At 38.9% G+C, this 13,130-nt stretch overlaps 1 protein-coding gene across 16 annotated transcripts in view; it reads left to right on the forward strand.

Annotated features, from left to right (window-relative positions):
- The window catches only part of PITPNM3 (PITPNM family member 3), a 163,666-nt gene that overhangs the window by 127,719 nt on the left and 22,817 nt on the right, over nt 1–13,130 (forward strand). For all 16 annotated transcript variants that reach the window (XM_068910126.1, XM_068910131.1, XM_068910127.1 and 13 more), the window contains 2 exons: nt 1,289–1,461; nt 9,415–9,585. In XM_068910126.1, the coding sequence (XP_068766227.1) occupies nt 1,289–1,461; nt 9,415–9,585 (344 nt within the window). The remainder of the gene's footprint in view (nt 1–1,288; nt 1,462–9,414; nt 9,586–13,130) is intronic.

Below are 13,130 nucleotides of genomic sequence, written 5' to 3' on the forward strand. Positions count from 1 at the left end.
AACAGTAAATACACAGAGATTCAAAGCCGCCTGCTTTCTGCATGAGAAATTTGTGTGAGATCATTAGACATCTTTTCCTGTGATCTTACTTAGTGTAATTTGGGGATGGTATCGGAGTTTGAGTAATGAGTTGACAAAGCTCCTCTTTCACACAAATGTCCCAGTTTAGCATACAGTGGTTGCATTTCATTGCATTAACTTATACCTTTTTGCCGGGTGCTTTTGGCACAGAGAGCTGACTTCACTGCCAAACAGATGATGGATTTAATTCCCAAGTTTCTTCATTTCTACCCTGAAGATGCCCTAACCTTGGTCCCTGGAAGTTTGATTAAAAGCATCAGGTTATAAATTGTGCTGAATTAGGACATTAGTGGACTCAAAAGAGAATGTCATTAGGTTCTCAGGTTGAAAGAGATGCCTGGTCTTTTGATCTAGTTCAGGACCGGTCTTCAGGATTTCTGGATTCTGAGCCATGCTTGGCCATTGATGCAGGATGTCACATGTGGGTAACTCATGGGGCTTCAGTTACAGTTCTGTTTAAAGTCAGCATCTCTCACAGTCATGTCCTGCACACACTAAAGGCATGTTCTCCTCTGTCTCATGGCTGGATAAGACGTGTGTATGCTAATATACTGAATTGGAATGTAGTTTCATCTTTAATAGGACTAAAGAAGGGGCACGTCTTTTCTGTCAGCCAGGGACAAGTGATCTGTATTTACCTGTATGTATGTATTGCATAGAAAATAAATGAAAGTTTTAAAATCATTTAAAAGATGAAAAGCTATCCACATACGTTGCTAATTTTTATCTGTAATAGTTGAAAAGTAGTGACCTTTTAGTTCATAGCCTAGGGAACGCATCAGAAAGAGCCTTTTTATGTATCTATATGACATACCTTGACTGCGACCATGTAATGTCATTGTCCTTACACAAGTGGAATAGGTTAGAATTTGTAGCAAGAATTGCAGAATATGCTTACATATGTGTCTATACTGCTAAAGGGGAGGGGAGGTAAACTTGAATCTTCACAGTCCTTGCATAACTTTCTTATGAGTTTTTTAAACTGTAGAAAACGCTTGCATGTTGATGCTAGTAAATTTACTGAACAGCCACAAGATAGAATACATGATAAATGGCTGCTATACTGCGTATCTGTCTACAGTTTAATGCATACTGCTTGGGTCTAGATGCAGATGCTAGAGCTTTCTAAGCAGTCTAGTTTTGGAATGGACTTTTTTTCTGGGTGCTCTCTTCATTAATGTTGAAGCATTGCATTTTCTTTGCCCAGCATCCACTCAAGTGTGTTGAAAGATGATACAGACTTTCCTCCTGTGAATAGCTCCATTCTTTCAGAAGTAAACGTGGGCCGATTTGAATTTGAGGTGTCTGATTTCTTCCTCTTTGGATCGCCGCTGGGTTTGGTGCTGGCCATGAGGAGTACTGTTCTGCCTGGCCTGGACGGTAAGTGCTTTCAGGGTTTAGAACACAGGCTGCTTAAAGACCTTCGGAAACAAAGAGTCTCGTTTAAAAGAAGGTAAATAACAGAGCCTAATCAGAGACTGGGAAGTGGGGTAAGTTCCTTCCTGTAAAACACAGGAGTGTTAGTGCAGGTCTGTCCTGAGGTATGTGATTATGAGGGTTATTCCCGGGTCATTGGTCATTCTTTGCTTACACATTTGCAGTAGGTGTATCTTTCTCTCTCCTGTTAGTCATATATTCCATGTCATAAAACATGAAAGTTATACCACGCCAATGAAGAGTCCTTGAAAAAGATAACAAAAATCACCTCTGTGCTTGGTTCAGTGTTGCATCTTGTTCATGTCTGACATCACAGGAAAATTTAGTTCCCAAGCATATTGGTCATGAGCCATTTTTTCCTCTCTGGTAATAGCCAGTGATCAGAGGCATAAAGGAACTTTTTATTTTTAAATGCATCTGGAATTTTTTTTTTTTCAGTGTTTCTAAGGGCTTACTTTAATTTTCACAGGAGATTAAGCGTGTCTTTTGCCTCTTGGCATCATATAAGATTTGGGCAGCACTGCATCTTCATGAGAAATAATATAGTCAGCTGTCCAATGAGGGAGAAAAATCCATTGCAATAGTAATAAGAGACAACAATTCAGCACTCCGTTTTCTTCTTCGTAAGGGCTTTATTCTATGCACCTTTGAGTAATGTCATTTGAATGAGCTTACAAACTGACCTTATTGCTAGGATAAATTAGGATGGAATGCAAACTGAAAATTATTTTACCTGATGTTAATAAAAAATAAATAATTTTTTTTTGAAGAGCAGATCTTTAGGAGCCTTAGAAATCTGGTAGCTTTTTTAGTGACTGCCATGGACTTCAGAGGGAAACATAATTAAATTCCCACTTTGCGTTTTGTTCCTCATATTTGCAGTAATCAATTCTGATCAAATGAAAAAACAAAAGCACAACGCAGGTAATTCAGAATGAGATTTCAGGGAAATTAAAAACAATTATGGGTGGTGGCTGACTATGAAAACTGCATTGCAATTTTTTTTTTTCTGGTGCAGGGATTTCTTTACAAAATTAGCAACACTTCCCTTAGGATGGTGGGGGCTTCTGTTGTTTTTTGAGGGGAGGTGGAGGGAGACTGAGGCTTTTTTGATAGGACTTCCTGTGGAAAGATCTATGAATATCTAGCTAGAGTACATATTTTAGCAAGATGGAGTTGTTTCCATTTAATGAATGAGAACAGCCACATTTACTCTGTAATCACATATGAAACAGAGCTTATATCTGCTTCATCAGATACCTTTTTAGACTCTTGTGAGGGCAGGTGCTGAGTAGCAAGTGCCAGTTGCTGGATAGTAAGTAGAAAACGACAGCGGTGTTTGATAGGAGAGTACATCAGTGGCAAACATCAACACCTCTTTTCCTACAGCCAATGATAGCTGTCCACAGTGACTATGTGTGGCAAGCCCTCCCATCAGTCAGTGCTGATCTGTATAGTTGAAGTCCACGTTTCACCTCAAGGGAATGTAGACTTGTATTGAAAATTTGTGCGGATTTAATTGAGTTAGTTGGCTTTTTGCAAGAGGGATTGCTTTACAGTGGTGCAATTCTTTTGTGTGCTTCTCTGCACAAATCTGAATGTCTTCTCTTGAATACTGTGCAGCATATGAGAGCATTTCTATGCTCAGAAATGCCACAATTACAATTAAAAGTCAGTGTTGGCCATACAAAGACCTTTATGCCGTTTAGAAGTAATTTTGGATTCATAGAAGTAAGAGCTGCCTTCCTGGAACTTTATAGTGTGATGTAGGATCACTGGGAGAGTGGGAGCTCTGCAACTTGATCATGGTCTTTTGCTATCTGAAATCCAGGCAAAGCATGAACAAAGTAAAAGTGAGGTCAGTGTGATTTTTCTCAAGTGGTAATTTTAAAAACAAAGTGGCTTACTGGAGCCTTGAGTATGTTTTGTATGAGGCCATAACGTTCCTTTGAACTTGAAATTCATCTGTTTTACTGGGAATAGTTGTAAGGCAATCGAAGGAAAAACAGACGAATTTGCACTGACTGATAGGAAGGAAATTTCTGAAGGTTAACAGGACCCTGATTGCTGTATATGCTTGTCATTTATTTATGAGTATATTAGTAAAGAGAAAAGATAACATCTTTAAGTTTGGAAGTCTTTCTTTAGCAAGTTGTCTGAGACATGGCTTATATACAGTGAAGCTGGTAAGATTGGGGCAAGTTACGATGTCTTTGTTCAGTGGTTTTCTACTTGCCAGTGCAATTTAAAGCAAACTCTTCTGCACAGTAAATGTTCTTGTTATGCCAGTTAGGAAGAAGTTAAGGTACCACACAGTTACATTTTTGCTTTTAGATACTGAAAAGCAAAAAACAAACACAACCTCTAAGTTCTTCTATAATGTTTTGATGGCTGCTCTGTGCACAGGTCAAGATCCCAGTCTCATTTCTGTTTAAATTTATAGTGGATGAATGAGATAACTATAAAGAATTGTGATTAGCTAGAGCTAGATGGCAAATTTCAATGCACTTAAATATTTTATTAGACTGGGACTTTGTTTCTGAACTCTCTAGCCAGGAGTTCCTTCTTTCTTCAATCTCAGCTCTAGTATCCCTCTAGACACTTTGACAGGGAAAATTCGTATTAATTGCTAGAATTTTAAACTACTGCACATACTTTCTTCAACTTGGCTCTCGCTTTTATACTCCCTCCAGTATCCTGGGGGAGTATAAAAGGGGTCTATCCTGGGGTCTACCTGAAGCATAATCAGTCCCTAGAGGTGTGCTTGATAAGAGAATCCCAATTTAAAATGATAATTATGGCACAGTTGCGAGGGAAATGGATGAAGAGGAACCTCCTATTATGCAGACAGTTGGAGATTAGGTGACAGGAGTCAGATGCCCTTTTTATTGAAATGAAAGGTACAGAGCTAGCTGGAAATGTGAGAAATACGGTCCAAGGTGTTGTTACTTCTTTGATTTGTCAGAGAGACTTTTTTAATTAGCGAAAAAAAAAAGCTTTGAAAAGAAAGAAAATTATATCGAGACATATGTCTGTTCCATGTGCAGAATGGATATGTTCTCTCATATTTTACTTTCAGTGTTTTGGATATTCATTTATCTTTACATTAACAGGAATCTGGCTAAAACCAAATCTTCATTCCACTTTTTTTAATCTCCTTGCCAAATGTCTTTTATTTCTCTTCTATCAAATATTCTGTTGCTCCCAAGTGCATCCTTGACAGTTTTGGATGCCCTCCAGCAGACCTTTCTGTGGTCCTTATGCTGCCTAATCTCAGTCCTTATTTGCTAAATCACTGATTGTTTGTATGTCTCTGCAGAATTCTTCCACCCTGCATGCTGCTTATCCTCATAAGAGGCTTGCTAGCCCATGAAAATTTCCTCAGTGATTTTCAGAAGTCCAAATATATCATGAACGTCTGGTTACATCTGCAAAGTGGCAGCAGCCTGCCTTGGTGTAGTTGTAATGGGAGAGCGTTCAGCACTCCCTTTCAGTGATCAGGTTGCTGACTAGTTGTGCTGACTAAATGCCACTGTAGTCAGAAGCAATCTCCTTTGGCAAGTGATATCTGGTATTCCTTTGCCAAATTGCAAGCGGAGTATGAAAACAGCTGTTAAATCAGAGGATATGCTTTCTCATTGCCACTAAATATCATAATTTACCTGATGCTGACAACTTGCGAGTGAACTCATAACCCTACTGGTTGCATTCTTGGCTTTCTTTGTTTCTGTCCACCTACTGTGCCCGTACACAGGAAAAAATCCCTTCATCATTGATGTAGAGAAGCCACAAAGGAGATCCCTTTCTTTTTCTTTCTTTTCTTCTCCCCCCTCTGCCTCCCCTCAGTGCTGTTTTCTTAAGCATTAGACAAACAGAAAGTTAGCCAAAACTATCCATACAAGCTCTCTGATGGAGAGAAGTGTCATCTTGCCCTGTATTGTCTAGTTCTTAGCAAAATAATGTATTTTAGCTGCTAACACAGTGCTAACAGAAACCTCTGTCGAGCCTATGCCTCTATTACTTATGTTGTGAAAAACTGTGATTATACATTTTACATTTTTGTAGGTGAGATTTTAGTGGGTCACCTGAACAGACGTTTTCTAGGATAATAAATTTACTCTCCAAGTCTGTGCCCCCTTGCTTCTTTTTGCAACGTTACAAGCTTGCTCATGCAAATGTACAGGAAGCATTAGAAGGTGCAGTTAGACAACTAATTTAATTACATTAAGCTGGTCATTTATTTTTGACTCTGACAGTTAATTTTAAACATGGTGAAAAAGAAAGAATAAACCAATATATTACCCACTAGGGAGGGAAGCTGTGCTTGGTATGATAATAACCAATTACTGCTCTACTTCATAATCGCTAAATCTGTAACTATATACATCAAAGTTCTAGGCTAGCCAAAATACAGTTTTAATTATAATGTAGTGCAATGCTTCACCTCATAGAATTTATTTCACACTACTTGGGCTCTGCAAGAGAATTATACTGTCTTTGCAAAGAATTAATTTCTGCTGTATTTAAATGCTGTCACACGGGTGACTTGTTTCCACTTTTTCTGGCAACTGCGAGGAACAAAATACAGCTCTAAAAAAGCCATCAAAAGTAGTCTTGGAACTTTGTCCTCGTGCTGGTATTTCACTTCCGCTTCTCTCTTGTAATGCGATTATCTGGAGTACATGGGAGAATTTATTCCGATTTCATGGAACAGTAAGCTCTGATGGCAGCATTTTGTGTCCTGACACTGTCCTGCTTGGGAGAGTATGGTATGAAAAAAAGTAAAGTACATAATAGTGTTTCGTAGAGGTCTATGAAAAGGTACTTCACAGAGCAATCTTGCAGGTCATAGTTTTTTGCAAGTGACTGACTTAATGCTGGGAATAAGACAGAGGGGGCAAGAAGCTACTATTTGCTTGCTTGTGGGAAAGCAAAACAGTTGTGTGCTGTCCTCAACAAGCAGCCTGATTATCTCCTGCTTCCTTTTCCTTTGCAACCAGATGTGCTAATTGTTTGATGCACAAAGTCATCCTTAGTAGAAAAATCAACATCCAGCAGACATCACAGCAGGTTTTGGTTATCCTGCAGCTGGGAAGCGTAGTAAATGCCACCGATCACAATCTAAAATGTTTAGCAAAGCAAGCTTGGGAAAGAACCAAAGTTCGACTGAATGTTCCCAAAGGCACCCACGCTGTTCACGTTGCGTGACAAAAATCCTCCAGAATTAAACAGATGTTGCACCATTCTCGGAGCGAGTCAGCGAATGCAGAATGCAACACGCACTACATGCCGGAAGAAGAAAAAAGTTTATGGCTTGACAGAACTGGATCATATACCAGTGTCTTATTGAAGGAAGGTTGGTTCCAGAACATTTTTTGAGAGGCTGTGTTGACATCTTCATGACATGAGGATAAGTCTCCCTCTAGACAGTATAGCACAGAGCACGCACAATAAAATGTTGCTTGTGGGCCTGATTCATTACGTCTATCTTAGGCATTGAACTACAGTACCTATATGAGGAGGGGTCTAGTCTTCATATGTGGCCAGCTTGGTCACCCTCTGAATGGGTGTAACACTCTCCCTTTATTATAGGTTTAGCCATGGTTAACGAAGTGCCTGACTTAAGTGCTGTGGTTAAGTGCTTAAACTTATGTGAACTTTACACAGAATTTTAGAAGAATGAACAATCAAAAGGGCTCTTGCTTTCCTTCATGGTGCAGTTTTTTCAGTAGTGGCTGCTGTTACTACTGGTTAGTTTCTGCGGGGCCATTAGCTTATGACAGTAAGATCTTACCTGTTTTCTGTTCACAAAGAGATGTTTACAAAGCTTAGAGGTAGCTGTTGGGTGATGTCAGCTTACATGATTCGCTGTACAAATGCAGTACACGTTTGGTTGCTGGGGCTTTATGCATTGTGGATATCTGACAATACCACGTTTCAATGGTTTACGTGGGCTAAGTATGATTTGGCTCTCTAACAACAGGATAAATTGGAGGACAGGGTGGAAGTTCTCTTTAAATATTAAATCTTCCTTTCTTTCCTCACCACCTCACAAATTACTTAGGATCTTGCGTTGCTTCCCCAGTTAATCATGAGCTAGGACACCCCATTCTATTGCTCTTCTGAGCAATTGAAAGTTTCTCCCTTTTCAGGCAATCCTGCTTTTGTGCCAGTTCAAAAAGATAGGTAAACACATGCCTGATCTTTAGAGTTAATGTTTTCTGGGAACTGAGGCCTTGGCATTGCAATATCTTGAGAAGTCTTTTACTAAGATCAATAAAACATTAATTACTCATTTGAGAAGAAGCATGCTGCCCCTCTGCTCTAGCCTTTATAGAGCAGACCTTGCTGCAAAGTATTGTTCTGATCTGCCTCTGGCAATGCTATTATTACAACTCAGAGGCATTCTTTTAGGCTTAGAGCTTGATTATATCGACATAGTCTACATCAAGATTTGTCTCAACGTGCCATTGATAACAGCAAGCAACATGACGTGCATTTTTAAAGTTCTTCCAGCAACAAGGAAAGGACTTGATAAAACCTGAAGAATGCAATGTTTTCTGGTATAGCTCTTTAATTCGTCGTTCAGATTGCCCAAGTAGCTGTAATTGCAGCAGAGGAAGATGTACAGTGTCAAGTTTGCTCCATTTAAATTTGCTGATGCATAAATGCCTTGGCTGTTGCTTGAAAAGCTTGAAAATAAGGAGGGCCCTTAGCAGTGTATTTTGGTTTTGTTTTATTTTTGATTCCCTGATGCATGCTCCAATAAGACGTGTCACTTAAGACGGATTCCATTAGAAGACTTTGTAACACCTAATACTAGAACTTTAACGGCTTTGTTCATCGTTTCTAATCGAGCATATGTTTGGCTGGTGCATGGGAGCAATGCTGTACCAAACATGTTTCAAAGAAAAAGCATCATGCATTTTATCAGGATTATGAGATCAGTGCAAAGAAACGTAAATTCTATCAAAAGGATGTTTAGAGATTATTGTATAGCACAGCAGGTTTGAAAACTTTAAAGAATGGGTCCTGCTTATATTGAGTTCATGGAAAGCAGACATAACATCTGTTATAAATACTTTAATCATTTCTTTGCTCTTGTAGTTAATAAATTGACTATTGTAACATGTGTGGTGCAGTAATATACAAAGTCTGTTAAGTGTAATTATACCATAATGAATTGATCTGCACACACTGACAAGGTTCAGAGTGATCCAAGTGTGGTTTGGCTCAGTGAGAAGTGCCTAAACCAACTGTTTTACATACCCTAGCAGTGCTTGTATGATCACCTCTCTGAGTCTAAGTTATATCTCGGTGTTGTGTGTTCGACTGAAAGAGTGTCCTATTGGCCAAGCAAGTGGGTGCTTCTCAGATGTCCTTTACAGCTGCAGCCTAAAAATCTCAGGAGCTGCATCTCTTCAGCAAGCATCATAAACATTGCTTTTCTGTTATAATATGTCCAACCTCGTTTCTATGTATTAGCTTTTATAAGTTGACTTCAGAAACTGCAGTGCTTTGTCACCTACCTGCTTTCATCTAGATTTCAGTATGTATGTATGTATGTAACAGGCCCATCAAATCATTTTACTGATAAATATTTCAAGTGCTGAGCATTATAGCTGTAATGTTCAATAGTACATTTAGAAGATTTGAAACTTTTTTCCTTTCTTGCTTCCATCTGTTTCTGTGCCTCTACCTCTGATTATGTTATCTCTGTAAACTTCTTTGCATTGAAGAGTGTTTCTTTACAGAGAGAATAGCAAACGAGTTAGTTAAATTTCTTGTGGCCAGATGTATGTTTTAATCTAGAGTTTGCAGAAGATTACATTAACCGTGTTCCTCCTTGAAAATTGCAAAGGGGCAATACTGAACTCTGTCTCATTCTCATCCAAGTATGCCAGGTCCGCCCAGCCTGCAGCCAAGTGTACAGTTTCTTTCACTCTGCTGATCCTTCTGCCTGCAGACTTGAACCATTGCTGGAGAAAAGATTCCATCTCCTGCCTCCCTTCAATGTCCCACGGTATCAGAGATACCCGCTGGGGGATGGAAGATCTCACCAGTTAGGTACAGTACCAATTTTTACAGCTCTCCTTACCTGCGGTTCTCTTGAGCTTTCTCTGTCCTTACGCAACTCCAGAGGATTTCAAATACAAATGTGCTAACCTGCTAAGAGCAAGTTTTGGGGCATCTGGGACAGAGTGGCATGGACATACTTAACAAATACTGAACAAAGAACATCACTGAGAAAAACTGATTCTTACACGTGAGCTTTTGTGATATTAGCTGTGTTAAAGAATGATTGGAAAGTGGCACCATTGCTTTAGTTGAAGTGTTGTTTGCAAGCTTCCATGTTTTCAATAGAGGTGATGGATACCATGATTTTAAACTATATGTTTTTACAATTAGTTGACTTTTGCCTAGATTTACCTATTATTTCACAAATTCTTTGTCTTGGTCACTTGTAGCTGGTTTGTCACCAATATCTCCTAGGAGAAATTAGAGCACTGGGCAAGTCACTTTATCTGCTCTTTTCCTGTGTAGGCTGTTAAGATGTAGTCATGATGGATAATGAATGCTTAAATCAGGGAAAAATTGAAAGAGACTGGTGTGCAGGGAGGAAAGAGGATGAAAAAGGATAAGAAAGGTGAGAGTAGAAGGAAGTGTGCTGTTTTGACTTTGTAAGAAGTTTCACATAGAAAATGAGTTAAGATCACATAGGTGTGAAGTGTCCTGACCTGTAACATTAGGCAAAAATTGAATTTATCAGTGTGTGTGTGTACATACGTGCACATTAGATTTATTCATTTGGCTACAAGTTCAGAGATGAGTTCAGGCCTCAGCAGGATATTTCAAAAGCCGTATCAGGATTTAGAGCTTAAAATTGGAGGCTAATATGGTAAAATGGCAGTGTTTTTCTATTTGTTGGAGCTGGAGGTGTATATGTATCAGTAGGATCCTGTTCCCTGCAGTAAGATACGTGCATATGTACACACATGCACCCTCATGTGCACACACTCGCACATGCACACATGCACCTCCCTACCTATGTTTTATTTACTTAAAAATGTGTATGTGGGATGCAAATCAGTTGGAATTTGATTAAATCAATGTTTGAAAAGCAACAGTTAATCCGGGGTTACATCATTTCACGTTCATAACAAACTCTGGTCTGTCAAGAACTTCAGTTGTACTAAATTCCTAGATTAAAATTTGAAATGAGATACTAACACTTGTACATTAGTAGTTTTTTATCATAGTGTGTACTTCTTTCTAATGCAGATGTCTTTAAGGAACAGCAGTAGTCAGTGTTCGCATTTGGTATCAGTCTGTGCTTTCAATAGCGTTTAAAACTATGCTGATGTTAAAATACGTAGGTACAACAGGCTGCTTAAAAATGACAAGTAATTTTGTGAAAAGCTACAATGTTGAATGACTAGTTTTTTACTCTTGAAATTACAATTTCTTTTGTTTCAAGGTTAAGCTGTATACTTTTTTCTTTTCTTTTTTTTTTTTTTTCTTTTATAACTGTTACATGATACTAGTATAAGCTTAGGGCCTCTCCTTGAAAATAAGCGTTAAACAACATGAGAAGAAGGCGGCATATGATTACACATGAACTGCTGGGTTGCGTGCACCAGTTGTGGAAGTCTTACAAGTAGTGATGACAAGCATAGGACAGTAGAAAAACCCTTAGTGGCATTTGGTTTGGAAAAGTAACGCTCCTGTCCTCCATTGGAGATCTATTTTCATTTTGACAGCTCAAGAGTCTTTATTTTCAGTGTTATTAGAAATCAAGTTTCAGTTGTATGGTACAGAGAGGCTGGAAGTGGCAGGCTTTTAACAGGCTCTGTTATCAGATTGTCACCTATTTCCAGCATGGAACATAGCAGCACAAATTCAGTAAGGGACTGGGAACAGATTCCTATATCCAGAGGAGAGATTATGACTTTCATTCAGCCTTTCAGGCTGTAAATTGTGCAAGTATGAATTCACCTGTAGCTTTTCCCCACTGTGAGCAGTTGATTTTATTTTGCTGTCTAATACTGAATACTGAAAAATGCAGACTCACAGAGTGGTTGAGGTTGGAAGGGACCTCTGGAGATCATCTAGTCAAGTAATAGCTTAATTACCTTCAGTAATAGCTTAATATAATCTCAGACGTCCCAGTTGCCTTTTCAAAAGACTTTTCTGTTCCTTATTTACTGACATTCTTCACTCATAATGGAAAGCTGCTACACGTTTGTCTAGCAAAGCTGCAGCATGTAGGTGCTAGCAGAATGTTGGTTTCTAGGTGTAGGCTTCTTCCAAGAATCATGTTTCTTCTCCTAACGCTTGCTTTTATCCGCAAACACTATTGTCAGGGCGCTGAATAACCTGAAGGTCTGCCTCCTCCCCCAAGGATTGACTTAAGGAATAGCTAAGCTGGGGGACAGTCCACACTAAGGGGTTATGTGTTCTCTTCTCACCCACGTGTCTGGGATTTCTTTCAATGGAAGAAGCATACCCTGGTTCTCATTCTGAGAAAATATAAGAAAGAAAGAAAGAAATATAGAAGGAAAGAAAGAAAGAAAACTGCCAAAAATATCTTTCATTTTATTGATTTGATCTCTTAAAAGGGACAATTATTACTGGGCTCAGAATAACGGTATTACAAAATAAACAAGTTTCAAAGCACAGGACCCCTTACCAGGCTGATCTTAAGCCAGTCAGTAACTTGTAAAAGGCTGACAAACATGTTGGGTGACATACTGTTTTCCATTCTGTGCAATTTATTATTTGTATTTCTCTCTCACTCTCTTTTTTTAGTGGAAATGAAAAACTACATCTTAATTTTTTGCAAAATTATAATGGCAGAGGAAGGATTAGATTAGGGTCCACTTAAGACAGTTTCTGTTTATATTGTTTCAGTATAACAACAACAGAAATTCAGAAGCAGAGAATTTATTTAAAATCGTTAGCGCTTTGTGGAGGTATATATGTTATTTACAGGATTTACTGCACCTTCTTGTGCAGAATTTCCTGCTGTTTGCTGTTTGGATCAAGATTCTGGTCCAGACAGACCCCTAATAGCATGCAGTTTGGCAGTTTCCTTGCTCCTTGCAGCTCATGTCCTTGTCTGTTCTCTGATCTGCTAAGATTCTCTGATACCTTAGGCCAAGTGATTTGGGGTCTCTTATCAGAAGGTCGAGGTGCCTTGCTGTTCAGTGTTTAGTATGAGATAAAAGCTGACCTTTCACTTCTCTACGGCTCTTTTTTACACACCTACGAGGAACACAGGATACTCCTGCATCTTGGGGAGTAAGTAATATGAAGTGTTAGAGTTTAATTACTTCTCTACTACAACTGCCATGGAGCTCCTTGTGTTGTCTCGCTCAGCTGAGATATTCAGGCCTGCATCAAAACAAGCCAGAATCTTTCCAGACATGTCAGCTTTTGGGGAGAGAGGAGATTGTGGGGAGCTGTGCAGCTATTCTTTCTTATTTAACCATGTCAAGTTTTACCAGTTCTGATAATCTATAGATGCTTATGCTTCCGATGCCTTTTTTTTTTTTTTAAAGGAATGGTGTCCTTTAAAACAGTAACTTTTAAAAATTGTTAGCAAATCCTGT

Source organism: Struthio camelus, chromosome 16 (assembly GCF_040807025.1).
Source record: "Struthio camelus isolate bStrCam1 chromosome 16, bStrCam1.hap1, whole genome shotgun sequence".
Taxonomy (NCBI): domain Eukaryota; kingdom Metazoa; phylum Chordata; class Aves; order Struthioniformes; family Struthionidae; genus Struthio; species Struthio camelus.